We start from the raw sequence: 27,888 nt of genomic DNA on the forward strand, positions 1-27,888 counted from the left end.
AGACTCACCTAGAATACCTGTAAGCCTCATGCCCTGCACAGCCTTCCTGCATCCAAATCTCTAGGGGTGGTACCTGCTTTTGCCCAGTTCCTGGGTGATCCTGATGCACGCTACATTTGAAAACCACCCTTGCCTGGCAGCCTTATCCTTCCCATGAGACACAATCATGGTGGTCAACCTTGGCCGCATACTGTAATCACCTAGGGAGCTTTTATCAGGCAGACAGAGATTCTGATCTAACTGGTCTGGGGTGGATGACGGCCTGGGCACTGGGATTTTTGACAGCTGTCTAGGTAACTCAAAGAGCAGCACTGAGGGCTGAGAAACATCGCCACACTCCAGGGCTAACATTACTGATGGGGCCAGCTCATAAAGACGCTTCTGAGTTCCCCAAAACCTAAACTTATTTCATACCACCAGGATTTATTAGGCAAATAATGTTTTTCATTATAATATACATTACTAATGTGTTTTTACCATAAAAGACCTATGTTCATACTTAAGCAGGGCCGAGGGAATGCACGCAGCTACAAATCAACTTCTAAAGAACAGCAAATTGAAATGATGGACAGAACAAACCTCTAAAGGCCAAGTTCCCAAGAGCTGATTGCAAGGTTTGAAGAAACTAAGACTAAGATATGCATTTGAGAGCCTGGGCAGCATTTTCAAAAAACGTTTGCATTTCTGAAGCCAATCGCTCTTTCCAGACACTTACCTGGGTACCTGGAATCACAGTCATTTTAGAAAGTCTTATAATCAGGCCAAAGACATGAATTCAAACTCCCCACGATTCAAGAAGAATTCAAAACGCATTTCCACAAAAAATGACACAGGCTCTTCTATTTGTAAGGACTTTACTGGAATTTGGGGGAGGGGGCAGGTGTACGTAAAAAAAGAGTACCCTGTCCACTGTTCTCAGTTTCCTTACCTTATTTTATCATTGCTCATAGAAAGGTTCACCGTACTACTATACTATGTATTACTTAGTGGTTTAGCACCGCCTTTTTCCTTACTAGAATATAAGTCCCATGAAGGCAAGCTTACGACCTATTTACTTTTGCAGTACCAGACCTCAAAATACTGTCTGGCATACAGTACACATCTATTCTGAATGAATGAATGCATGAAACAAGGTTGTTGCCTTCTGGAAAGTTAGAAATGGAATATAACCCACTTGGCTGCAGTGGGGCAGACACAAAGCAGCTAAATATGGCAACATCTAACCACATGCGTGGCAGTGAAAGCAATATGGAATTAAGACATAATCGCAAAAATGACGGCTTCCACTCTGGCAAGGCACCAACATTTACACTCTGCTCTCGTCAGATTTTGACAGCATACCTGCCAGGTAGATGAGGAAACTGAAGCTTAGAGAAGACAGGTGGCTTATTGACAGCTACAGCGTTGGAGGTGAGGGGAGAGGGGAGGGGTCTGCCCTCCCCTTTCTTTTTTTTTTGTTTTTTTTTTGCGGTACGCGGGCCTCTCACTGCTGTGGCCCCTCCCGCTGCGGAGCACGGGCTCCGGACGCGCAGGCTCAGCGGCCATGGCTCACGGGCCCAGCCGCTCCGCGGCATGCGGGATCCTCCCGGACCGGGGCACGAACCCGCGTCCCCTGCATCGGCAGGCGGACTCTCAACCACTGCGCCACGAGGGAAGCCCCTCCCCTTTCTTAAACAGACTCCCTGAAGCACAAGCAAGGCCAGGGAGGGTGTACCTACATTTTAGTGGCCTAAAGCTGAGCCCAGATAGAGACAACTGTTTTTCCTTAAAAGGCTAACTTAAGTACAACCATAAATGCTGAGTATTGGTGTGATGTCATAAGATAATAATAGTTACCATTTACTAAGCAATTACTATGTGCCAGCTACGCTAATGCTATTTCTAATTTACTCCTTTCCACAGTCCTGTGAGATGAGTATTGTGATCCCTGCTTAGCAGATGAAGTTTTAAAAACCTGCTGTGTAAAGAGCAGATATGGGCGAGGATGGACCAGAAAATGATCTCGTAATCCCTTTCTTAGTGCTAAAAAATCTCTGGGTCTAAATGACACCGTCCTTGACTTAGAGGAAAGGAAGCTGCCCACAAGCCTTCCTTGAAACTTACTATGTGGCAGACACTAAATGAACCATTCCCTGACCTTCCTTATTTCATCTCTGCAGCCCTATGACCCAGGCACTGTTGGTGTCATTCTTGTTTTACAGATGGGAAAGCTGGGTTTATGGAGGTTTAAAGGTGCCCAGGGCCACAGAGCAAGTGATAGAGTTAAGACCAAGTCCAGAATCCCATGGCTAATCCCTTGCAACTGCAAGATGCAAAGCACTTTCATTTCCCCCTTTCCCTTTCACTGCAAAATGCTGGACTTGCTGTTGAGAGGGTGTGGAATCAACAGCACGTTCCCCTGGCCCATCTCATCCACATGTTCACATATCATTTCTTAAAAGATTATTTTGTTCCCACTGTGGCCAGAGCCTGGCTGGGCACCGAGTTTCAAATGTGAACAAGACCACCGGTGCTTGTCCTCAGGCAGCCTGCCATGCAGCCCACAGCTGCTTCCTGGTAAAACAAGTCCCAATCCCATCAGAGGCAGCACTCGCCCACAGAACCACTTTCTCTGGGTTTCCAGGTGCTGGCAGGCTGCCCCCGTCTGCTGGTTCTGCCTACGTGAAATTTAATTCTTTGAGCTCTATATCCAGCTGGAGGTGGGGAGCCCTCAAAAGTTACAGATGTTTCCTCCCAAGGACGAGAAATCGCTTAAACTGAGACCTCTGTGTCTATTCCTGAGCTGTGACTCATCTGTCTTTCGGGTCATGGCCAGAATAATGCTTCCTTCTTATCTTATTCCTGAAAGAAAAAAACTAGAGAGGGAACACTTGGCCCTGGAGACAAGTAACACTAGCAAGTCATCATAAAATAAAATATTCAGAACAAACGCATATGCATTTCTGCAAGGCCCTGAGCAAATGTTTCTAAACTGTTTCATCAAGCCCTTGTTAATTCATCACACAGCAACAACCTAAAAACGGGGAGAAAGAATCAAGAGAAGCGTGAGAACAGGATGGATGAGCAGGGGAGAGAGGAAAGAGCAGAGACTAGAGAGAGAAAGGGAGGCAAAGGCAGAGATGCAGAGGAGGTAAGGCAAGAGGCTTGAAGCCAGGTGGACCCACACGGGAGTGTGGATTCAGAGTGGAAAGGACTCACAAATCACCCAGTCCGGTCACCTACAGAGAGCCTGAGTGCCCCAACAATTGACGGAGTGACTACTAGATGCCAGGCACTCCACTACATGTTTTCACGTCTAAAAATGATCTCACTCCCTAACACCATACACAAAAATAAACTCGAAATGGATTAAAGACCTAAATGTAAGGCCAGACACTATAAAACTCTCAGAGGAAAACATAGGCAGAACACTCCATGACATGAATCTCAGCAAGATCCTTTTGACCCACCTCCTAGAGAAATGGAAATAAAAACAAAACTAAACAAATGGGACCTAATGAAACGTAAAAGCTTTTGCACAGCAAAGGAAACCATAAACAAGACAAAAAGACAACCCTCAGAATGGGAGAAATATTTGCAAATGAAGCAACTGACAAAGGATTAATCTCCAAAATATACAAGCAGCTCATGCAGCTCAATATCAAAAAAACCAAACAACCCAATCCAATAATGGGCAGAAGACCTAAATAGACATTTCTCCAAAGAAGATATACAGATTGCCAACAAACACATGAAAGGATGCTCAACATCACTAATCATTAGAGAAATGCAAATCAAAACTACAATGAGGTATCACCTCACACCGGTCAGAATGGCCATCATCAAAAAATCTACAAACAATAAATGCTGGAGTGGGTGTGGAGAACAGGGAACCCTCTTGCACTGTAGGTGGGAATGTAAACTGATACAGCCACTATGGAGAACAGTATGGAGGTTCCTTAAAAAACTAAAAATAGAACTACCATACGACCCAGCAATCCCACTACTGGGCATGTACCCTGAGAAAACCATAATTCAAAAAAAGTCATGTACCACAATGTTCATTGCAGCTCTATTTACAATAGTCAGGATATGGAAGCAATCTAAGTGTCCATCGACAGATGAATGGATAAAGAAGATGTGGCACATATATACAATGGAATATTACTCAGCCATAAGAAGAAACAAAATTGAGTTATTTGCAGTGAGATGGATGGACCTAGAGTCTGTCATACAGAGTGAAGTAAGTCAGAAAGTGAAAAACAAATACCGTATGCTAACATATATATATGGAATCTAAAAAAAGAAAAAGAAAAGAAAATGGTTCCAAAGAACCTAGGGTCAGGACAGGAATAAAGACACAGACGTAGAGAATGGACTTGAGGACATGGGGAGGGGGGAGGGTAAGCTGGGACGAAGTGAGAGAGTGGCATGGACTTATATACACTACCAAATGTAAAATAGATAGCTAGTGGGAAGCAGCCGCATAGCACAGGGAGATCAGCTAGGTGCTTTGGTGACCACCTAGAGGGGTGGGATAGGGAGGGTGGGAGGGAGATGCTAGAGGGAGGAGATATGAGGATATATATATATATGTACAGCTGATTCACTTTGTTATACAGCAGAAACTAACACCTCATTGTAAAGCAATTATACTCCAATAGAAATGTTTAAAAAAAAAAAACTGATCTCAAGGAATCCAGATAACCGTGTCTGTTGTATATTACTCTCCCCATTTTAGAGTTGGGAACACCGAAGCTTAGATGAGTTCAGTGTCAGATGAAAGAGCTCACAGTGATTAAGTGGCAGAGCCTGGAAACGAATCCTGGTGTGTGTCTGAAGCCCATGCTTGTCATTGCTGGGTCCTGCCTCTAGGGTTCTATAGACACGTCTATGGCCGAATGGCCTGTTCAATCTGACTTTGGTAAGGGTAAATAAGAGAGAGACAGAGACTGATTTTACGAGATGGGAGCCTTGCCACAGGCTCTGCTTCCCCCAGCTCACACACTCTGCCCCGGCCACATGGTCCCCAACTCCCCCTCTCCCGCCTTAGGACCTGGGTGCTGTACAAGCCACTAGAGAACCAGATGCCACATCCTTTCCCTCCTGCGAGGTCTTTAATGCACCCTGTAGTGATAATGCTCTAGTGCCAGTTTCAAAGGAGAAATACTGCCAGGGTCCAGATCCACTGCCACAGAGCAATTAGAAAGGGTGAATTTGTACCTGAGCATCAGTAAGCAGGTACCTGGCATATTGGCTTACCTTCCTGCTAAGGCCAGGGAACTTCCTGTCTAGAGGCCTAAGCGCAGTTGGGAGTGGAGGGCTGGAAAAAGCACCTAGGTGTGTGTTGGGTGTCGTAGATGCCACACGGGTTTGGTTGAGGACTGTGCTGGAATTAAGCCCATGGTACCTGCTTGGACACATCTGCTGGTCAGGCCAGTACGAGCATCAGCCAGCTCTCTGTAAAAGAGCAGCTGGCAACCATTCTGCTCTAGAAAACATGAGTAGAGAACAGGTGGGGAAGAGAGGACCGAATAAAGAAAAGCTTGATCAGTTTCGATGGCGGGAGCCCTCGCAATGACCAAGTCACATCAGGGAGGGGAGGAAGGGCCCCGGAGCACACAGATTTTTTACTTTATTTTCCTCAATATTGCCGACGATGTGTTCTACCTCCAAAGTGTCATCTGACTTTGATAAAGAGAAAAGGGTAAGTGAACGTGCCACAGACACAAAATCCACTTCCCTTCCCTTCCACCTTGTTACAGGAATCCCAGTACCCTTGAGGATATTTGAATCCTGACTGAAAAGCCGATCACGACCCTCCACTTTCCCGGCCACCCTTGTGCCCAAGGATGGCCATGTGACCGCAGTCAGATGACAAGACCTATCAGGGGAAAACGAGCAGGGATGCTTCTGTTTCCGATAAAGGAACAGATGTGGCTGGCTCCAGCCCCATCACCCTCCTTTCTGCTTTGACCACAGATAGGATGCTTGCAGCTGCAGGAGTTTCTGTGACCAAAAGCCAGCCCACGCATGGACCATCACTCAGGCCTCACAGAGGCCATCCTCATCCTCAAGGTCCCGACATCTTCAAAAGCCATCTAGTTTTAAACTTTTTTAAAAAAATAAAACTATTATTTATTTATTTTTGGCTGCATTGGGTCTTCATTGCTGCGCGTGGGCTTTCTCTAGTTGGGGCGAGCGGGGGCTACTCCTCGTCGCGGTGCATGGGCTTCTCATTGCGGTGGCTTCTCTTATTGCGGAGCACGGGCTCTAGGCGCATGGGCTCAGCAGTTGTGGCACGCGGGCTCAGTAGTTGTGGCTCACGGGCTCTAGAGCACAGGCCCAGTAGTTGTGGCACACGGGCTTAGTTGCTCTGTGGCATGTGGGATCCTCCCAGACCAGGCTCTAACTCATGTCCCCTGCATTGGCAGGCGGAATCTTAACCACTGCACCACCAGGGAAGTCCCTAAGCTTCGTTTTCAAATTTCCCTCACTTTTCACTTGTCCGGGTCAGTATTTCTGTCTCTCCAAGCTCCCCAAGAGCAGACATGTCTTTGTAAGTCCTGATATGCAAGTAGGTTCCTAATGACTGGTTCTAGAACAATTGTTTTACATATAATGAAAATGGACAGGTTTCACCTTTAGACTTGGGACAGAGGCAAATGGTTTCACGCATTCAGTTCCATGAGTTCTACATATGGGATTTTAAGTCTCCATACAGAATCCTACAGAACTTTTCCTTGAAATCTATCGATGCCATCGTGGATATAGTCAGGCTCCTGGGATTTGAGGGAATGGGCAGGAGAAAGAGGAAGGAGTTACGGAGAGTCCACTTCTTGGGAGGCGGTCCAGTGTAGGGGCTGCAGTATTCAATACTTCAATTCAAATCTTCACTCAGCCACTTACTACGTTCCTGCGGTATCTTAATCTCTGCCTCAGTTGCTCACTCGAAAATGGGGTTAATAACAGTACTGACTTGATAGAACTGTTGTGAGGATCATGCCTGGAACATAGGAAGTGCTCAAATATTAGCCACTTTCATCATCACCTCCCCAAGGAGCTCAAGCTCGTTAAACAGAATCAGGGAAGGGAGACGCAAAAAGGTCAGCCAGCTATAAAAATTCCGATTGACAAGGGATAATTCCAGTGTTCCCTGGAGCTCTGCTGTCCCTGAGGCTGGACCAGGCTTCTTGAGCAGGGTGGTGTGGGGGGGAGTCCCGAGTTATCTTGAGTACAGATGGACTCATTCAGTACTGAGGGCTGCACAGCCAGATTTTATGAGCATATGCTACTTATATGATTTTTATTTAAGTATGAAATTGTATATAGATGCTAAATATGATTTGAGAAGCACACATATAACTACATTAAAAAAATCTTCTCAATTGGTTTATTAGTTTTTCAATGGTCCTAATACCTCTTCTTTTAATAAAATGATGAATTCTGCTTCCAGAAACACTGTACCTTGTCAATGATGCTCCCAATCTGTATTTTTGCTATAAAACCCTTCCACTAGCTCTGTCCTTGCAGGGCCTGTTTCACAGTCTCAATGGCATGGCTTTGTGCTGATGGAGAAGGTTATACAGGGTTAAGTCCACAGCTTCAGTTCCTACCAAAAATTATTCCTCGAGGATTCCAGCTGGCCTGGGAAGCCACCTGCGTGCCAACTCACAGAGACACCTCGTACACCTGGTGCCCGTGGCAGTGCAAACAGCACCAGCAAGAAGTTAAACTTCCTGCAACCAGACCAACACACTCGATCAACTTATCTGACTACCATACTCAGATTTATACTCTGAGTGGCTTCTAACCTCGTTTTCAAACAATACTTCTACCTGGCATTCTTCTCCAAGAAACGGCCAGAAATCCACATTTCTACTTCCTTTGACTGCCATGAGTTTGCTTTGTTTGCTGAGTTTCTAAACGAGGGATGATATACGGACCACAGGGACCCCATGTAAAGGCATCCTCTTTTCGTTGTGTCTGAGCCCCTCTCTGGCAAGGCTGATGGGGAATGAACTTCATTCTCCCAGGACGAAGGCAGGTAGCCTCAGGGACCTGTATTCCTCAACCAAACAAAGACATCTAAGTTCTCCTCCCCACAGGAAGCTTTCCTCGAGGGGGAACGGTGGTCAATCTCTGCACGTCTCTCAAGTCTCCTGGGACTGCACATCTTCAGCTGCGCTGAGATGCTGCAAGCAGGTGCGTGGGACCACCGCGCCGCTCAGCCTCTGCTCTCAGGATCTCGCGTTTAACAGGGTAGCTACATCCTCCTGGCCCAAGCAGCTTCAGCCCGGCGTGGCTGAGTACAGATGTGTGCCATCTAGTTGTGACTGCGCTTTTGGAAGAACTCGAACGATGCCTAGAAGTCTCATCTGAAACCATATTCCTAGAAGCTGTCCTTAAATACTGTTCTGTTTGAGGGAAACATTATATCAATATGATATCTCAGTTGTTCTTACAAATCTGTGCCTCACATTCAGAACGGCATGCCTTTCAGACTGTTATAAATTCACAGCCATTATGTCTCTCTCTCCTTTCGAGAATTATCTTAACCCCTTCTTCGCTTGAAAGGAACAGCCTCCCAGCGCTTTTGTAACTCCCCTCTGCATGGTCCTCTGGCTGCGCCCCATGCTCAGCTGGTCACCCTGCTTCTCCGTGGAGCATGGCTTCCACGCGCTTGGCATCGCTCAGTGGCTTCTGCCCACTGTCAGCCGCCGCTCTCTTCTCGGCTCTCAGACAGCAACTTCTTCACCCATCCCTAAGCATCATTGTTCCCATACCGGTTGCCAAACTATTAGGGTTGGAGTAATAGTAAAAAGCCTCGAGGCAAATTACAACCACAACAGCTGTGTTTACTAAGAGCGACAAAGGAATTTGTCCCCGAGTTATGAGAGCAGGCAGGCAGTGACTCGGAACCTCCCAGAAGCACCTCACCCTCAGGATGATGGCTGGCTGCCTCAGCCTCCTGCTACCCCAGCCAGTCCTGGTTTTTGGAGGGGACCCTCTATTGGGCATGAGGGGCCTCTTTTCACCCACAAGACTTTGATAGGTTTTCTTCTCCCAGCTGCGGTAATTTACACTCAGCTGTTTATGCCTCTGTGGGAGCTACCAGTCACCGACAAGAGCAGGCAACTGGATGGTGGTTCTCTGCAGGGGCACCAAGAAAACGACTCTCCACCCCTAGGGCTCTCCAACAGCTCCCTAACCACCTGCGACAAGGTCTGAAATGCCACCATTCATCGTTCACACTTTTGGACCATCGGTGACCTCTCAAAGTATACACGTTGCAGCAAAAGGAATGGCATCGACACCTATCATCCATACATACCTTAAGGTGGATTGGTTTTTTCTAAACGTTTGCGAGGCTTTATCACCTGTGAAACTGACGCCTGTAAAACTGAGGTTATGTGGAAGTGCTTTGTAACTTCTCAAGCTCCTACAAATTCTTATTTGAATGGCTGGATTAGAAGGCAAGCATTCTTGAGAGACTTCAAACTGAAACTGGTACCAGGTGATGCCCTTGCACGGATTAATTTAGGCAACTTGCTATTACCATGGAAATAAGAGGGTGGGTCCTTGGGGGAGGGGCCTGGGGCTAGGAGCACAGGATACTGCCTGGTAAAACAAGGACACACACATCTTCTACAGCATGAGACAGTTCTTGGCTACATGGCAGCCGTCCACCATGCGTGGAAAGGAAGCGATTAAGGTTTTACTTATCTAGGAACATTTTGACTACCTAGTACAGTGTTTCCCAAACTCGCCTATTTAAAAGAATCACCTGGAGCAACACAGCATTCCCAGGTCCTTTCCCTGGAGGTTCTGATTCTGAGGAGGGCCCCTTCCATCAGGGTGTTTAACACATTTCCAGGGGGAACTTATGATCAGGCAGCTTTGTTTAACACTGACCTAGATTCTAAGCACCGACTTAAGCTTTCCTGCGTTTCCTTGGAACAGAGGCTGGAAATCATTTTAGCAAAAACACCCCCATAAATCACTGCTACCCTGGAGGACTGGGCCAAGTCCCTGCATGGCCCTACAACAGAGCTGCTGCTTCAACTGTAGCCCTGAGAGGCTCTAGCAGTTGGGTTGAAAGGAGAGGTTTTCACTCCCAGGTGGGAAGGAGCCTGAAGACTTTACTACATTATACATGAGCAGTAAGCTGACCGGCTCCAAGTCCCAGATGCAGAGTCGATGGCCATGCATTCTTCCCAGCCGCCCCGATCCTCAACCCAAAGGCTGAAACTCCGTTCCAACTACAAGACCACTTGGCAGATGTAGCTCTGGCAGTATGTTATCAGGGCTGGGCTCTGACCAGAAGAAAAGCTCAAAGCCTCACATACAGATTTCAAGGACCTGGGCTTCCCGCTGGAACCACAGGCTGCAAATGGCCTTCGTCCTCCTCTCAAACTCCCCTTATGCCTCACGACTTGGCAGACCTCCACACAGGCCATTCAAAGGATGACGTGGCCTGGATGAAACGTGGAATTCATTCTTCCATTCAACTTTTTTTTCTGTCACTTCACCCTCTTCAGAGAAAAGCTACTCCCTGAAAGCAGGAGACAGAAACAGTGGCTTCTTCCTAGCCTCCCTAGGGCAAGGTCACAATCTCAAATACCTCTGGGGGCCAAGCAGGCCATGGAGGTTAGAGATGGCCCCAGAAGGGCTATCGCCCCTGGAACATCCCCTGACCCATACGTGGAGGTAGCCACTACTCAGCTCAGCCACTCTTTGGCATGTGAGGCGTTAAGAGTCCAACGGGGGCTTCCCTGGTGGCGCACTGGTTAAGAGTCCGCCTGCCGATGCAGGGGACACGGGTTCGTGCCCCGGTCCGGGAAGATCCCACATGCCGTGAAGCGGCTGGGCCCGTGAGCCATGGCCGCTGAGCCTGCGCGTCCGGAGCCTGTGCTCCACAACGGGAGAGGCCACAACAGTGAGAGGCCCGCGTACCGCAAAAAAAATAAATAAATAAAAAAGAGTCCAATGGGCCACACCACCTACATTTTCAAGAGAAAGTGGGGATTCTGGCATGAATGAACCTTCCCAAGTGGGAAATTTCCCAATTTAAAAAATGTTGTGCTGGGCATTCCCTGGCGATCCAGTGGTTAGGGCTCCATGCTTCCACTGCAGGGGGCACAGGTTCAATCCCTGGTCAGGGAACTAAAATCCCGCATGGTGTGCGGTACGGCCAGGAAAAAAAAAAAAATGTTGTGATGGCTAAACAAAAATGTTCATGGGGTAACCTACATGGCAAAAGAATCTGAAAAAGAATATCTTCTTCTTCAGAAACGTGTGTGTGTGTGTGTGTGTGTGTGTGTGTGTGTATAAAACTGAATCACTTTGTTGTACACCTGAAACTAAAACACTGTAAATCAACTATACTTCAGTAAAAAAAAAAAATTAAAGAAAATGTCCATGGGGGCTTTTCCTCCTTGGAGTGCCTTCTCCTGTCTCCCACCCTCCTGCCCTTTTCCACCCGCCTTCAACGAACACATCCTCGCTCAGTACACTTCAGGCAGCCCGAAGTCCCCTGGTACCAGTGACACCTCTCCAAAGCCCTGCCAACGTTCCTGCAGCCAACAGCAGTAGGGGGGTTCATGGCTTCCCAGGAGGCCTGCCTCATCTCTGGACGGCACTGACGGTTGTTATGCTACGCCCGATCTTCCCTGAAAGCTCGGCAAGTTCATGAGCAGCGAGCAGCCCGTTTACTGTCCTTTTTTGGGTCATCCAGGACCAATCTGATTCCTCATCTGCTTGCCGCCCCTTTGGAGTTCTCACCCGCCCACCTGCAGCCTCAATCAGGCTTGTTGTTTCCAGGCCAGACACGCCAGTCTCTTTGAGCAGTCTTCCTAAAGCATGCTCCGAGTCACCCCACATGGTGCTCCTTCCAATCAAAAGGCTCTAATTGGGCTAGCTGATAATAATAACAGCAAAAACGAACAGATACTAATGAATACCAGGCACTGTTTTAAGAGCTTTGTATTTACTAACTCAGGCGATCTTCCTATGAACCCTAAAGAGGGGTGCTATGATTACCCCCCATTTTACAGATGAGAGAAGAGAGGCGCAGGGAACCGAAGGCACTTGCCTGCAATCACACCGCTGGTCAGGGCAGAACCAGGATGGAACCCCATCAGAGTGACTGCCACACCCCAGAGCCCACTAGGTGCTCTCAAACGGATGGGAACACCAGCCCTTCGTTCTTTACCACTGAAGGTCTGTTATCCACTCTTGGCAGCTCCCCACACCGCTGACTCCCATAAGCTTACCGTCAAGGACTTCCTGAAGTCTCTTTTACACACACGAATGCCGTGTCCCAGCAACCCCGTCCTTTCCCCAAGGCAGTCGGTTTTATGGATTCTGTGCCTGGCCTGGCCCAATTATGCCGCTGCCCTATTTTGACGGCCCATAAGCTTGTCCTGGAGGTGATTTTCCCTGTGCCTTTGCTCTTGAAAGAATGAGAGGAGGCCAAGACGGAGTTCAGATTACAGCATCATGGAACTCTGGGGAACAAAACCAAAGAACATCCAGGCCTCTACCTCATTTTGCAGATGAGGAAAGTGAGACCTGGAGGGCAAAGGAATTCCAAGGACACGCAGCCAGCGAGCGGGTGCAGCTGAAATTAGAATCTGGGCATCTGCTTTCCCACCCAGGGTTCCTCCAACTGCTCCGGACTGTCTCCAATCCGTGTCTCTGGGCTTACACGGAAAGATGACAAGGAGGATGTGCTCTCTCTGACAATCGACAAACAAAAATCCTTGGGGGCTTTAAGATGACAGCGGAGAGCTGGCTGAAACAGGGGGCAGACGGCTAGGATGATGAGATGGGGAAAAGGCCACCCAAGCAAGGCTCTCTGATCTTCGAATTCACAAGTTCGCTCTTCACACACCGACGAGCTCACATCAGATGCCACACAGGGTTAGGTACAGGCCCACGCTGTTTTTGAAAAGTCCTTAAATCTCTTGGACTGCAGTCCTTAAAATCTTAAAAGCCATTGATTCATGCCTGATGTTCTCTTTCCATTTGGTTTCTCTTCCTTCTCCTCCCCCCACCCCACCCCCAAGCTTGTACTTGAACATGGGAAAAGGCTCTGCAGAGTGACTGACCTCTATTGTGGGCCAGGCGCTAAGCCAGGCAGGATGGCATGCCCAGGGGACTGAGGCTCGGCCAGCAGCCGTCCTGGAGGGGCGCATCTGCACGGGGACATGGAAGTCCCGCCTCTAGGCAAGTGTGGTCTCGCAGGGATGGTGATGAGGTCTTTTCTGATTGATTCCCCGACCCCAAGGGGAATAAACTGGGGGAGATACAGGGATGCTTCTGAATGCTCTTCTGGTTGCAACCAAAACCGCAAGCTGCAATCACAATACATTTTCCAGAAAAATCTCACCAAGACTGAGCCCAGTTTCGTTATTTCAAAACGTATAAGGCCAATGTGACCGAAGGTAGGTTTAAATGTATCTGGTTTATCTCTATCTCATCTGGGAAGGAAAGTCTGGCCAAGTACCTTAAAGAACAGGATGACAAGGTTTAGTTAACCTCTTACAAAAATGCGTTTTCAAGGATTTCAGTACGTCTTTTAAGTGAAAAAGGTCTTTGGCGATTCATTAAAACAGTATACTAAGAGCAGTTAAACCCTACTACGAAATAAAACAGCATTTCTCCAAACAACTCCCATTTCCAATTTTGCATTAATTTAAATTAAGCCCAAATCAACGAAATCAGTGAGTTAGATAATGACACAGTTTTCAGTATGGGATTCTATCTCAGACTCAGAGGTCACCTAGTCTAGAGACTTTCAAGATTTATTTTTGGTTGTTTAAAGCAGTTGAACCCTTTCTCCCAGTGAAATTTGACTGGAAATCCAAATCTAGGCCACAGAGAAACCAGAGCTGCTGTGGTAAGTGGGGACCAAATCGTGCAGCCGCCCCTCTATTTCCCACAGGAGCTGGTCTCCAGGGCCCCAGTGAACACAGGTGAATAATTATTTCTCATCCAAGGCTTAGCAAACTTCTTCTGTAAATGGACTCAGAGCAAATACTGTAGACTTTGTGGGAACACATAAGGTATCTGTCATATATTCCTTTGTTTTTATTTACTTACTGTATTTTTTATAACTTTCAAAATGTAGAAACCATATTGAGCTTGCAGGCCATAGGCCCACAGGCCACTGTTTGCCAACTTTGATTTAATTTAATTTTTAACAGCCTTACTGAGGTATAATTGGCGTATCATAAACTGCACATTTTTTAAAGTTGCATCCATGGCCACATGTGCTTTCTAAAGGCAGTATAATGGCTTCTGGCAACATCATAACAATGAATGTTTTCTCTCCCAGATGCTTGTTTTCTGAGGCACCTTGTACAGAATAACATATTCAAAAGCCTGCTTCCTCCCCCCACATGGTCATCTGTTCAAATTTTTGCCCTCCAAGGAAAAAACTGCACATATTTAAAGTGTACAATTTTATAAGTGTTGACATATGGATATAATGGGAACCCATCACCACCATCAAGATGGCAGATATGCCCACCTCTCTCCCTCAACCCTCTCTAGGCAAACCACCCATCTGCTTTCCGACACCATGGATTAGTCTGCATTTTCTAGAGTTTTATATACACAGACCATACAGTAGAGACTCTTTTCTATGTTTGGTGTTTCCATTCAGTGTAATTATTTTGAGGTTCGCCATGTTGTTGGATCTATCAATAATTTACTCCCTTTTACCAATACCTTCTTCATTCATACAAGGGAGGAAAATGAGGACGGAGATGCTGCTCTAAATCGCAAAGATGACGGTAGAGCTGGCCCAGAGCCAGGTCCCAGCCTCTTCCCAGGTCCTCTCACTACTCATTTCACCAGGGGTTTTGAAAACCTCTTGACACAGGTAGAGCTCCACTCCTTTCCCTTCAAATCCCTCCTTCCCGTGTCCCTCAGACAAGAGCACAGGGCAATGCCCAAAGCAAAGCACATTCCAAGTCGTACCCTAAACTCCACATATAAATCAGTGTTAAAAGAAATCAAAAGGAGATTCATCCATCCACTAGTTACCGCATGCCAAGCGTGCCAGGTACCACGCTGGGTAGAACAAAATCATAATGATTCCTGTCCTCAAATCACTTAAGTTCTTAGCAATTAAGAAAAGACTGACAGAAAAAGATAAGTATGATCACAAAATGGTTAAAATTACATAAAAGGAAGGAAGAGGATGCTGTGATACAGATGGGGAGAGGTGACATTTGGTTGAGGGCATACACATGGGACAAGGGGGCCCTAGGAGGCGAGGGTTGCGGGGTGCCAGGGCAGGGAACAGCCTACAGAGGCTGAGCTCCCGGCGTGGGGGAGTGGCACCTGAGGCCTTGCGTAGCCAGAGCCTGGGGAGCAGAGGGAGAGCAGTGGGTGTAGAGCACATGTGGCTTACGTGCAGTGAGGCTGCTCAACCACCGACCGACCGGATTTCACCTGAAACGCAACATACTCTAAGTTTACAATGAAGCCATTGGAGGGGTTTGAGAAAAGGAGGAACACAATCCAACTTACATTTTTAAAAAGATCACATGGGCTGCTGCTGTGGGGAAAATGGATTAAAAGGGGCAGGAAGGGGCTTCCCTGGTGGCGCAGTGGTTAAGAATCCGCCTGCCAATGCAGGGGACACGGGTTCAAGCACTGGTCCGGGAAGATCCCACATGCCGCGGAGCAACTAAGCCCGTGTGCCACAACTACTGAGCCTGCGCTCTAGAGCCCGCAAGCCCGCGTGCCACAACTGCTGAGCCTGCACGCCTAGAGCCCGTGCTCCGCCACAAGAGAAGCCACCGCAGTGAGAAGCCTGTGCACCGCAACGAAGAGTAGCCCCTGTTCGCTGCAACTAGAGAAAGCCCACGCGCAGCAAGACCCAGTGCAGCCATAAATAAATAAATAAATAAACTTAAACGCGGGGGCAGGAAGTTAAGATGAGAGAAGGGAGAGGTTGTATTACGTTGCTGTTTGCAGTTGTATGGATTTATATCCTAAAGATGCACTATAGGCTTAGAAACTTGTTCTCCTTCATTTGTGCATTTGCACTTTCGTTTTGAATGGTTAATTATATCGAGATGCTTAAAACATTATTAAAGACTAAATGCGATATCATCTCTTTTCTAATGCACAGCCTAGTATGCCAGGAAATGTCTCAGAAACAGAATTTCAACTTACAGTTGATTTATCAGAAACTTGAATATGGGGTAAACACTGCATGTGAGAAGCAACCATAGTAGTGTAACATTTTTATTGAAAAAAAAAAAAGGTAGTTCTGTGGGATATCTGTTTGGAAATCTCATTGTTTAATAATTGAAATGTGATAATAAAACTATATTACAAGTAAAAATAAATCATCCTTTTCCCTGTTCTGGGGCCTGTGGGTATGGGACTACGTGTCATTTTAGGGGAAGCTTTAAAACCACAATCTTTCATAAAGAACAGACTTGTTTAATCAACTATATTTCGGTAAAATTAAAAAAAAAAGACTTGTGGTTGTCAAGGGGGAAGAAGGGTGGGGGAGGGGTGGACTGGGAGTTTGGGATCAGCGGATACAAACTACTATACATAGAATGGATAAACAACAAGGTCCTACTGTATAGCACAAGGAACTGTATTCAATATCCTGTGATGAACCATAATAGGAAAGATTATGAAAAAGAATGTATGTATATGTATAACTGAATCACTTTGCTGTACAGTAGAAACTAACACAACATTGTAAATCAACAATACTTACTTAAAAAAAGTAAATTAAAAAAAAAACAACACACAGTCTCTGTCATCTAGGTAAAAGGGAGTTTTCTAAATTCAGGTGAGACTAGCTGACTTTGGTTGCTGCCAGGGCAGGCTAGGACTGGGGCAAGCCAGGACCCTGGGGTCTGGGGCCAGGAACACTTGGAAGTGCTCAGATCAGGCGTATTTCCTCCGCAGAACTGGCTGCGAGGCTGTTGCTGAGTTCCTCATCTGGGTGGTGAGCACCCGGGAGCAATGTTTTACCTGTTACACCAGTATTTGTCCAGGGTTCCTGCCGTGCACCTAAGTCACACACGCAGACCTTGCTTCCTGGCTTCTGAATCCTGCTCTAAGCATGGACTCACCGATGGGGGTGGGCGTGAGGGGCGCAGAACAGCTCCTCCAGCAAGTGGCAGCGGGGAGGCAAGTTTCCAAGAGGGGTGGTGGCCAGAACCTTGACCCTGGTTCTGGATTTGTCATGCCGTGGGCTGCAGAACCTCGGCCAAGTCCCTCCATCTCCTTGAGTCGGTTTCTCCTCTAGAAAGCAGCATGGTGAAGGAGGTAACAGCTACCCGTGCTTCCTCGGAAGGAATCATCATGCACCTCCCTAAATGATGGCTGTGAAAGGCCCAGAGAAGCGTAAACACCGCACTAATAAGGCCCTCTTTTACTATCAACGCATTAGCTATCGAATAAGCAGTAGCCTTTGCTGACTGCCTACTACTAAGAGGTGCCAGGCCCAGGGCTGGGGCCTCTGTCTTTATAGTAACAGATTTTAGTAAAATCACACTTCATTTTCCATGGATTGCTTATCCATCGGCCTGAATTATACAGAACATAACCAAGAACCCCCCAAAGAAGCTAAAAAGACCCCTGATGAGATCCAGCAGGGACTGTTGGCCAAATGTGTCCTCCCAGAGAGAGTTGGTTTACATGGGACATGATGTAATTCAGGGGTCAGCAAATTTTTCCTATAGAGGGCCAGATAATAAATATTTTAAGCTTTGATGGTCATACAGTGTCTATCGCAACTATACGACTCTGACACTTTAGTGCAAAAGCAGCCATAGGTGATGGACAGGTGTGGCTATGTCCCAATAAAACTTTATTTACAAAGACATTTTTCACTCAGGGGCCAGAGTTTCAAAATAGGAATCTGAATATCTGGGCGCAGGCTTGTATTTGCCAGTTCCCCACAGGCTCTACCCTGCACATCCCCAATCTCACATCCCCATCAATTCTCACTATGTTTCCAATCTGACCCCAATAATGATATTAATAATAGTAGCAATCATTTATTTAGACTTACTCTGTGCCAGGCCATTTTCCAAGCACTTTACACATATTATTGCATTTAATCACTACAGAAACCCTATTGCCATCATCCCCAGGAAACATGAGGCCAAGTGAAGTTAAGCAATTTGCCCAAGATCAGGCAGGGGTGGCAAGAGGCAGGTTTGAACCCACGTCTGTATTCTTGACCACTACACCCTACTGCCCAGTAGGCACCAACTGTACAAACCAGGACGGCAGATGACCAGGAAGACACCAGGCCTCCCACCTCCTCTCAGAGTCCACTACTCATCACAGGTTTGCCCCACTCGAAGAGGCCAGGCACCAGAGATTAGCAGTAGCAATGTTTGCAAATGTACAGAAATGTGCTTAGTGGGAAGTGAGACTCAGTGGGTGACTGGAATCAGGCGCTATGAGGAGTAAAAAGTGATAAGAGCTGGCAGCCTGACAGGAGGAGCAGGAAGGACAAAGTAAAGAGGAAAAAGGGATTATTTATTCACTGATTGGCCAGCTACTCAGGGCCAAGCACTCTCCACAATCCCCATCATCCCAAGGCCTTGTGCTTTGATCAGCATCCCCTGTGCCTCACCTGGGTGCTTTCAAGAAATGCGGGATCTCAGCCCCGCCCCAGAAGGTCTAAATCAGAGTTAGCAGCTTCTAACAAGATCCCAGGTGATTCCTATGCACTATGAAGGCTGAGAAGCCCTGCTCTACATGGTACTTGTTACTGCTCCCATTTCCCAGGTCAGGCATCTAAGGCTCAAAGTGGTTAATTACTTCTCACACTGGTGAACTGCAGGCTAAGGCAGGAGCCCCAGTTTGTGGTTCAGCAGCTATGCTTATTCCCTGGAGGGGCTCAAAGCAAGGCCTTCAGAACAGTTACTTTAGTGGCAGGTGTGTATCAAGAAGTAATAAGAACATCATGGTGGGTCCATAAATATGAAAAATGCTGACCCACCATCAACAGAAGCGTCAGTTGTGCTCAGGATACTTTTTTTAAAGAAACATGGAAATAAAGAATACAGTTAAGCAAGATTTCAATTACTTCTAATTTCTACAATTTTCAAAATCCCTTATTTTTACAAAATTGCCTAATTTTTCACTCCCTGATGACTTAAGGTAACAGGAAGTTGAAGGACTTTGAATCCACACTGGACAGACCTCTCTCCTTCTAGGCACATGTGTTAGCTGATGCCAATGACCAGACTGCAGCAGGGTAGATAGGGAGAACCTAGAACTGTGGGCTATCGGGCTAAGAAAGATATGTGTACTTGGAATCAGGCTGTACGTCGTCCCATTTGATGCTAAGCGTCTTGGGTAATGATGCTTCCTAAGTAGGCATCTTTGGGTTCTGGAATCAGACAGTAAGGTCCCCTCTTTCCCAGCCACCTCCCTACTATGTATTATAACATGAGGACAAGACCACAGGGTACCTCAGCCATGAACTGGGGACCAGTGCGGGGAGTTGAAGAGTTAGCCCACTCCTCCTTAGCCTGTATATTTAACAGACTGTATTTCTTGATAGGCATTTGGAAGGCAGGGAAGACATATTTTAGAAGATACCCTTCATATGACTATAAGGGACAGAAACGACTCAGGATATTAGAAGGGAACAGAGTATGATAGACATGTATGATCTGGAAAAAGAAAGCTTCCAGAAACTCCAGCAACTACTCTCTCTCTCTCTCCAGGCTGCATGGGTGGTTTCTGTCTGTCTGCCTTCCTACCTGGCCCCTGCAAAGCACCCCACATTTCTCACGGTGGTACCTCTCCTCCCTATGGTTCTGCTGCACCATCCTCTCAACAACACCCTCTCCCTTTCCAAATCAGTCCTGCCTCCTCATCACTGGACTCCTGGAAGGCTTTTGGGTCTCATCACACCTCTGTACACATCGTTTTGACTTCTACACCCACGGCTCACTGCCCTTCTACTTTCCAATGTCAAGTGAAGAATCCCATTGATCTAGCTTGGCTTTCTGAGCCAGAATCGTGGTAGCCAACCACCAATGTCCTGCTGCCTTGGGTCAGAGGACAACCCGCTGGGCCAATCGGCGAAAGGTGGAGGGGTCATGGGGTGGCATTCCCCAATCACGTGCCTCGGCAGGTGGGGAGGAAGTGGCGGAGGAGTGATAGCATAGCAGCTATCTTCAGAATTTCAGTGAGTCCTAGAACCTGAGGGGGAGGGAGGACCGCCCAAATCATCTGGTCCAAAGCTGTATCAGCCCACACGCGCCCGCTGCAATCCCAGACCTCCCGGGACTGACAGTATTGCTCCCCTTCCCAAGGACGTCTGGTTGGATGAGAGGAGAGAATGGGGCGAAAGGTTGGAAAAAAATACAGCAACCTTCCTGCTAGCTAAAGTCAGTGTTGAACGTGACTGATTTCTATGCACTAGGTACTACGGGATGGGGAAGTTTTGAAGAAAGAAACTAAACTCTCATATACTGTGCTGTGTTCCAAAGTTTGAGATGATGTCCTGAATTGATGTGAAAACTTTACAGTACTTTTCATCTTTTGGGGTCTTTTGCATCAAAGAACGCTGGGTAATAAAAATGTATTAAAATGGAAACAACACCCCAGATTTTTGGTATTCAAACAAATTCTAATGTTAACTCACCACCTACTCAGTCTTTGGTAATACTTGAGTGATGTACAGGATGGGGAAGGTCAGGTCACTTGTGGGGTTTTGGAGGGATTTCCAACCCTAAACCACTCGGGCTAACACGGTTAATACTTTTGCGATTCTGACTGGCATCAAGAAAATCATCCTTTTACTGGCAGTATTACTTTGTCCAAAAGAAGGTGGCCAAAAAGCCTTCAGAACCAATTTATTGGTTTATTTTTCTAGGGAAACTGAAAAAGCTGCCAGAAGCACCTAGGAAGAAGCTGCACTTGGGTCCAAAACAGAAGTGTATAATTTCAAGGCCAAATCCACGTGGACATGCAAACTAGTTTTTTTGAACAGATACAGGAGGGAGAAGGGAGTTACAATTTTTTTTTTAAAGAGCCCCAGTCTTCCTAAAACCAGTGCCATGATCCATTCTCTTTACAACGGAGTTGAGAACGAGAACATCTAATGTGCCCTTTTCAACCCAAGTTCACCTGAATGTCAGCTGAAAAATGCTCTGTTCACACAGGGCTGATTTTGACACAAAGGAAGCAAAGATATAAATTCATGGGAACATCTGAAATAACCACTTATAATCTCAACTGATTTTATTCTACTTGAGAGGAGAAAATGTGGAATAATAGGAAAGAAATCTTAATAACCAGCCCTAGTTTCTCAGGCTTGGCACTACTGATATTTTCTGCGAGATAAGTCTCTGCTGTGGGGCTGGCCTGTGCACTGTTAGATATTTAGCAGCATCCCTGACCTCTACCCAGTAGATGCCAGGGTCCCTACCCTCGATCACGACAACCAGAATTGTCCCTAGACATTGCCAGATGTCCCCTGGGGGGTAAAACTGTTCCCAGTGGAGAACTACTGTACTAAGACAGGATTCTAGCTCTTTACAGCAAAGACAGTTATCTGGAAATAAATCAGCTTCCCTGGAAATAAATCAGCTTCCCTGCAAATAGGCTGATGTGTTGCCCCTTCCACATAGTTAGCATTTTAGAACTGCAAAGGGGGTGGCAATGTTTTCCCTTTTCTGAACACGGGGTCAGAAAACCAAGAACAGGGAATCCTTCACCTGCACATCATGTGTGCTCTCTCAGGGATCAGATTTCTAACTTCCTAAGGAAGGGAGACAGGGTAACAGGAGAGCACAGTTCCTGAGCATTCCAGAAAGTGATTAACTTTTATGTTTAGGAAGAGGCACATTTTCGAAGTCCTGGAGACTGTTCCATCTTGTACAAACACGCCCTCCGAAATACTGCAAAATTTGCATGCTAAGGCGGACTTTCCTTATAAAAAGACTTGCATGCCATGTCAACAGGTCAGGCCCCAATCCGGTTCCTCTTCTCTCATACCTTCCCCAGAGGGGGCCTGGAAATAAATAACCCAGGAGGACCAAGGGGCCCTCCAGGGCCCAACAGTCCAGTGTTCTTGGAAAACCTGGCTCAGCCTGTGACCAAGAATGTTGTTTCAACCAAGATGTCCCCATGTAAACTGCCTGTGGTCAACCCAGGCAGGCATCTCCCTTTCCCACGTAGTGGAGTACTGACCACAGTACTGACCACAGCCAAGAGGATGCAAAGGCCACTGCCCTCCCCAGGCAAAGGGAGCTGCCTCCCTTTACAAATCATTTCACAGCGGGCAGAGGAAATGAGTCACTTGGCAAAGGGCCTCCTTGTGCAATGCTTTGCTCCAGAAAGGTATCCAGCCCCTGTGAGGCCCCGGCTTCTGGAAGCAAGCAGAGGATGGGAAAGGAGCCGGAATGCATCACTTCCAAAATGCAAAGAGTGAGGGGCACTGCTGTGCAGCCACCGTACAGATGAGCGGGTACATACAGCCTTTATTAGACACCCAGACGCCGATCAGCCCAAATCCCTGCATGTTCTTTTTTACTTCTAAGCAGACCCTGTCAAGCCGTGGGCACTTGGCTTGATCACTCCCCGGATCAAAGTTAAATTAAATTACGCGACAAGCTTCTTTTCAGAGCAATAGGCACGCACAGACTGACTCACCTTCCAGAAGCTATCCACTTTGCCGTACACAAGGGACTGGTTCTGCCTCTTGATTTCGTTAATGTGGTGGATATCGCTGGAGTTCAGGTGCTGCTCGACCACGAACCCCAGGAAGCTGTTGTCTGGGGTGTGAGCTGGTGTGGAAAGGATGGGACAGGGCAGTTAGGATTCAATCAGCAAGAAGGAACACCAACGATTACAAATGTCATGTAAGCTGTCTCAAACATATTTAAAGGTTTTCACTTCACCCTGTTCTCTTACCTGGGAGGAGCGAGGGGTGGCCTGCTCCCACCCAGCCCCAGCTCAACCATCACGGAGAACAATCCTCTCCAGGATGGATTAACCCAAGCCCAACCCTGCTTTTTTCAGTGGAAAGTCCATCTGTTTAAAATCCATTCAGCTGGGTTCTCCCCTCCTTCCTGTTTCCTCAGCCCAAGGCTACTGTCTCCCTCGTCCAGGTTTTACCAACTAGTGGCCAGAAATCTGTAAGGAGCAGGGCTGAATCCATGGTCCTCAGTAGGGTCAGTGGACCCTGCGGCTCTCATCTACTCCAGCTGTGTGTTCACCATCCAGTAGGGCACAAGGGGATTTGGGGGGCAAAACCAAGCAACATCACCCCAACCCTGCACCTCCTCCAAGAATCACTCACTAATGACAGATGTAATTCTGGGGCTGTGTACTGAACGGATGGATGGGATGAAGACAGAATAAAAGGTGAAGCTCAAGGGGAGGGGAACCCCCCCCAAAAGCCAACCACCCTAAGGAACCGTGTCTAGTCTCCAGGGTACACGACTCTGGAAGAGAAGAGGCATTTTCCTTTGGATCGAGTATTTTAACACTCGACCAAGGGAGAAAGCAAGCCCATACCCTTCTCAAACATTTGTCTCTCGTGCCTATAATTTTAAAAAGGAATTTCACCAGAAAGCCACAATCAGAAAATGAGTCTCTCTCGAGGAAACACAGGCCCTCCTCTCCTAAGCAGTCATCTGACCAGAGACATCTGCTTTGCAGGAGATGACCAAGCCTGCAGAGGCCTCACAATATGAAATGAAGCAACTGCTCGGCTTGGCTCTGACCTTAATAGAACGACTAAAAATAACTTAAGTGGAGAGAGACTGGATATTCGGTAAAGTCCACACAGTGCCACCCGTGCCCTATTCATTCGCCGGTGGGTGGTCGACAACGGACAACCGGAGGAAGCTGGTTCCTGTGTCTTGTTTTGGTTTTCTCAGGACTCTCCCAGGTGGGAAGCAGGGACAGAAGCCCTTAAAGATGCTCTAGGGATCTGAAGGCCCGGGCCCCACGCATGCACCCACAGGAAGATGAACCGGGAAGCCAGGTGGAGAGCCGTGAGCTGTGGACGTGCAGGAGATGCCTAAATACTCGTGATCACCATCCCGTCTCCCAGGCTGCTGCCTAATGGGGGTGACAGATGAGGAGATAATAGGGTTGTGTCTGCAGAGTCGTGTGTGGTCTGGCCAATCTGTTATTTCATTTCGGTGTTTTTGAACGAGTGCCCAGAGGCAATGGCAATGGCTGCAGTTGGCTGGAAAGTAAATTACTGAATAAGTTCTACTGACAACAAGAGGCAATGGTTGCTTTCATTTTTTCCTTTTGGAGGAGATGGCAGGAAGGGGGTCTGAAGGGGTCTGGGGGAGGGGAAGAGAGTCTGCGTGCATTTGAAATGTCGATCAGGCAGCTCAAGAAATCTCTTTTTAAAACTTATGGTTCGTCATAGAAATTCTGAAATAGAATCAGACACTTTAAACTCTGAAATCGTGGTTTTATCTTCAGAAAATTTATGTGGTGACTAAAGCTCCATGTGTTAGACACTCGTCTCTGCAGTTCAGTTATCTAGTCTCTAGGTGGGCCTGTCTTAAAAAGGAAACAATCTAGTATCTAAAACACCTAACAGGTTAGAAAAATACATCATATACTAAGGTATGTTCAAAAATAAAATGATCATCAAGACCCAAAAGAGAAAAAAAACACCTCATATCTGTTTATATTTTTGTGTCAAAGGTTCCCCACAGCTTGAACAATGAGAGCGAGAGGCAGTAAATAATCTACTCAAAAAACTTGTGGGGTGGGACTTCCCTGATGGTCCAGCAGCTAAGACTCTGCACTCCCAATGCAGGAGGCCTGGGTTCGATCCCTGGTGAGGGAACTAGATTCCGCATGCTGCAGCTAAGACCCTGCGTGGAAGGAAGGAAGGAAGGAAGGAGGGACGGAAGGAAGGAGGGAGGGAAGGAGGGAAGGAGGGAGGGAAGGAGGGAGGGAGGGAGGCAGGGAGGGAGGGAAAGAGAGAGAGAGAGAGAGAGAGAGAGAGAGGGAGGGAGGGAGGGGGAGGGAGGGAGGGAGGGAGGGAGAGAGGGAGGGAGAGAGGGAGGGATAAATAAATAATAAAAAACTTGTGGGGAATGGTGGGGTTTTACCATTTTATGAGTATCATTTGGTACTAAATTGACTATTTGGACACTGTATGAGGAATAAATTACACATACAAGCTCTCCTCTAAGTTTTCATCTACACACCTTATTTCAACTCCTCTCTCTCGTCTGCAGTATTAAACTTGGGGATCGACAACCTGCAGGACCCGTTTAAGAAGCTCAGGTGCGACTTAAGTTAAAAATAGAGGTAGCACTTAGAAATGCACTGCCACGTTTCAAGAGCAGCAGGCAGACCAGCCATGTCTCCTCCCAGGCCACACAGGACCCACAGGACCCTGACTGTCTATAACATGAGGGGATGCTCAGTTGAGACTCGTCCGGCAGGTGATTCGCAAGTACCCACACAGCAGGCGTGTATTGCTTCCAAGGAGCCGGCCAGCAGCTGGGTGCCTTCCTGGTGTCATCCCCATCGCGAGCCCTGGTCTGAACACAAGTCTTCCTAAAGTTGCTTATAATAAACCAAAAGCCGAAAGTACAGGCTGATGGATCTGAAAGGATCTTTCTGTGGAGATCTACCCTCAGGCCAAGCTTTGTCTTTTGCTTTGCCTTCAGATGGGAACACAGACTTCAGCTGTGGGAACGGTTTTCAAAGGGAAGGTATTTACATTTCAAGGTAAATCAAAGAAATCCCATCATAAATGAGACACAGGAAATCTTGTATTTTTGGAAATCACTCCAATCCAGGCAGTAAACAAATGTGATTTTTTTTTAAATAACTGACAATCCGAGTGCTTTATAGTGACCATTTCATTATATCTTCATGACAACCTTATAACATGTTTGTACAGATGAGAAAAGAGAGAGTTACTTAAACTACCCAAGTTGACACGCCAGGAAATGGCAATGTTGGGATTTAGAGCCATACCAGCTGTTTCCAGAGCCCAAGCTCCTTAAAGCACTTTAATATACAGCTTCAGAGTCCAGATATTTTATTTTCTGGACTCTGTGAACCAGGGTGGTAAACATGCTTTGGAGGAGAATAATATTGTAAGGTAGACCAAAATACACATAAAAGACTACTTTAAAAATATATACATATAGAGAGAGAGAGAGAGAGAGAGAGAGGGAGAAAGAGAGGGAGGGAGGGAGGGAGGGAGGGAGGGGGAAGGGGAGGGGTAAGGGAGGGGTAGGGGAGGGGAGGGGGGAGGGGAGGGGAGGAGGAAGAGACTTTCCTCAGCTTGAGCTACTTATATGTATGTGGAAGCAAGCTGATTTTTTCTACGTGGTACAAACTGGAAGGGATTTCCTCAACATTAGTAATGATCTTTAAAGAATTTTAGGACATTTTTTCTTATTAAGAAAAGCATTATTTTAAGTACTTGGAAAGCACCTATTCACAAATGATTACAAACCAAATCAGGTTGGTGAGGTTCCTGAGCTGACTCCTGCAATGACTTCTTTGAAGAATTACTGTTAGTTTAGATGGAATAGTTCATTCAGTGACAGACATTTTAGAGCACTCTTTCTATGAACCACATTTATATGCTAGGTATTGAGGAACTACAACATAAAGATGAGTTTCTGCCTTCATGGAGCTTACCAACTACTTAGTAAATTAGGTATACACTGTATCTACCAAGCAGTTATAATGTCCTCGTTTGAAATGTAATTCACAACTTTTATTAAGTCAAACTGCACCTTCTTTCAACAGCATAAATTCTCCTAGGTCTGATTTTTCAACCAGTCAGTTCTAAACATCTCTTAAGAAGTACAAAATTCCTTCTAGCAGATGTCTGCCAGCCCTGCAGTGTTGGGGACCCCCAAGCCACCTAGTCACCAAGGGCAGAAACTGCAGGGCCAGCTGGGCTCCCTCTGCAGCCTCACAGCCATCCAATTCACCAAGTTCAGGGGATGTCAGCTTCTCAGAAGCCATCTCCTCCTTCTCTCCTGTTCACCTTTTCTAGTTCTGACCTCACCAAATCTTGTCAAAACTTCAATAGATAAGTTTTTCTTTAAATAGAAACGGTTTTCCTGGTTATAATAGAAACACATCCGCAGTGTATAACTTTTTTTCAGACAATAAAGACAGTAGAAGGAAAGAATGATGTCACCCATCATCTTACCACCTAGAAATAACCACTATTAGGCTCCTTTTTTCTAGACTCATGGATCCTTTTTAATCCTCAAACCAAAGTTGGGTCTTACAAAATTGGATCTTTTGTGAATTTCTTTTTTCTCTTACAGCAAGTGCTACAGGTATCTTTCTGGGGTAATAACCATAGCTCATCACTACTTCTTAAAGCAGCACAATACCTCAGCGCCTAGACTGAGGATGCAATGCCCATGGCTCTGTTCTGCCAGCATCACGTAGTGGAACTAACTGCACTTCCCACACCAGCCATGCAATTCTGTTCCATTCGGGTGGCTTGAACCGGTGCCAGTCTTGACCCCTTATCTCCCCCACTCCCCATGCCTCCAAGGATGGACACATGATCACAGGACTCGACTCGACCAAGGCTCACTTGAAAGGTGGGTTTACCATCCAAGTCCCGCCTATCACAGTTGCTCCATGATGCGCGCGCTGCTTTTGGAGTCAACATCTTGCTGCTACGGTTACTAAGCTGGCAGAGTAGAAGTCCAGAGCTGCACATGTTATCTCCGTGCCCACGTGAGGAGAGCCTGCCTGAGAATGACGCTAATCCAGAGACATGCAGAGCCGAGATAGGGAGAGGGTAAAGAGACCCTCCAAGCCCTGAATCCAGCTCTGCCTTAAGCCGGTTTTCACAATTCCCAGTGACAAGAGCCAACAAACCCTTGTGACCAAGCCAATTCGACTGAAATCCTG

The 27,888-nt window shown here is 46.8% G+C and overlaps 1 protein-coding gene across 4 annotated transcripts in view; it reads right to left on the bottom strand.

Moving 5' to 3' along the window:
• Positions 1–27,888, bottom strand: part of MGAT5 (alpha-1,6-mannosylglycoprotein 6-beta-N-acetylglucosaminyltransferase) — a 362,902-nt gene that overhangs the window by 77,087 nt on the left and 257,927 nt on the right. For all 4 annotated transcript variants that reach the window (XM_019925447.3, XM_019925446.3, XM_073807768.1 and 1 more), the window contains exon 12: positions 22,654–22,787. In XM_019925447.3, coding sequence (XP_019781006.1) covers positions 22,654–22,787 — 134 coding nt within the window. The remainder of the gene's footprint in view (positions 1–22,653; positions 22,788–27,888) is intronic.

This window comes from Tursiops truncatus, chromosome 7 (assembly GCF_011762595.2).
Source record: "Tursiops truncatus isolate mTurTru1 chromosome 7, mTurTru1.mat.Y, whole genome shotgun sequence".
Lineage (NCBI taxonomy): Eukaryota > Metazoa > Chordata > Mammalia > Artiodactyla > Delphinidae > Tursiops > Tursiops truncatus.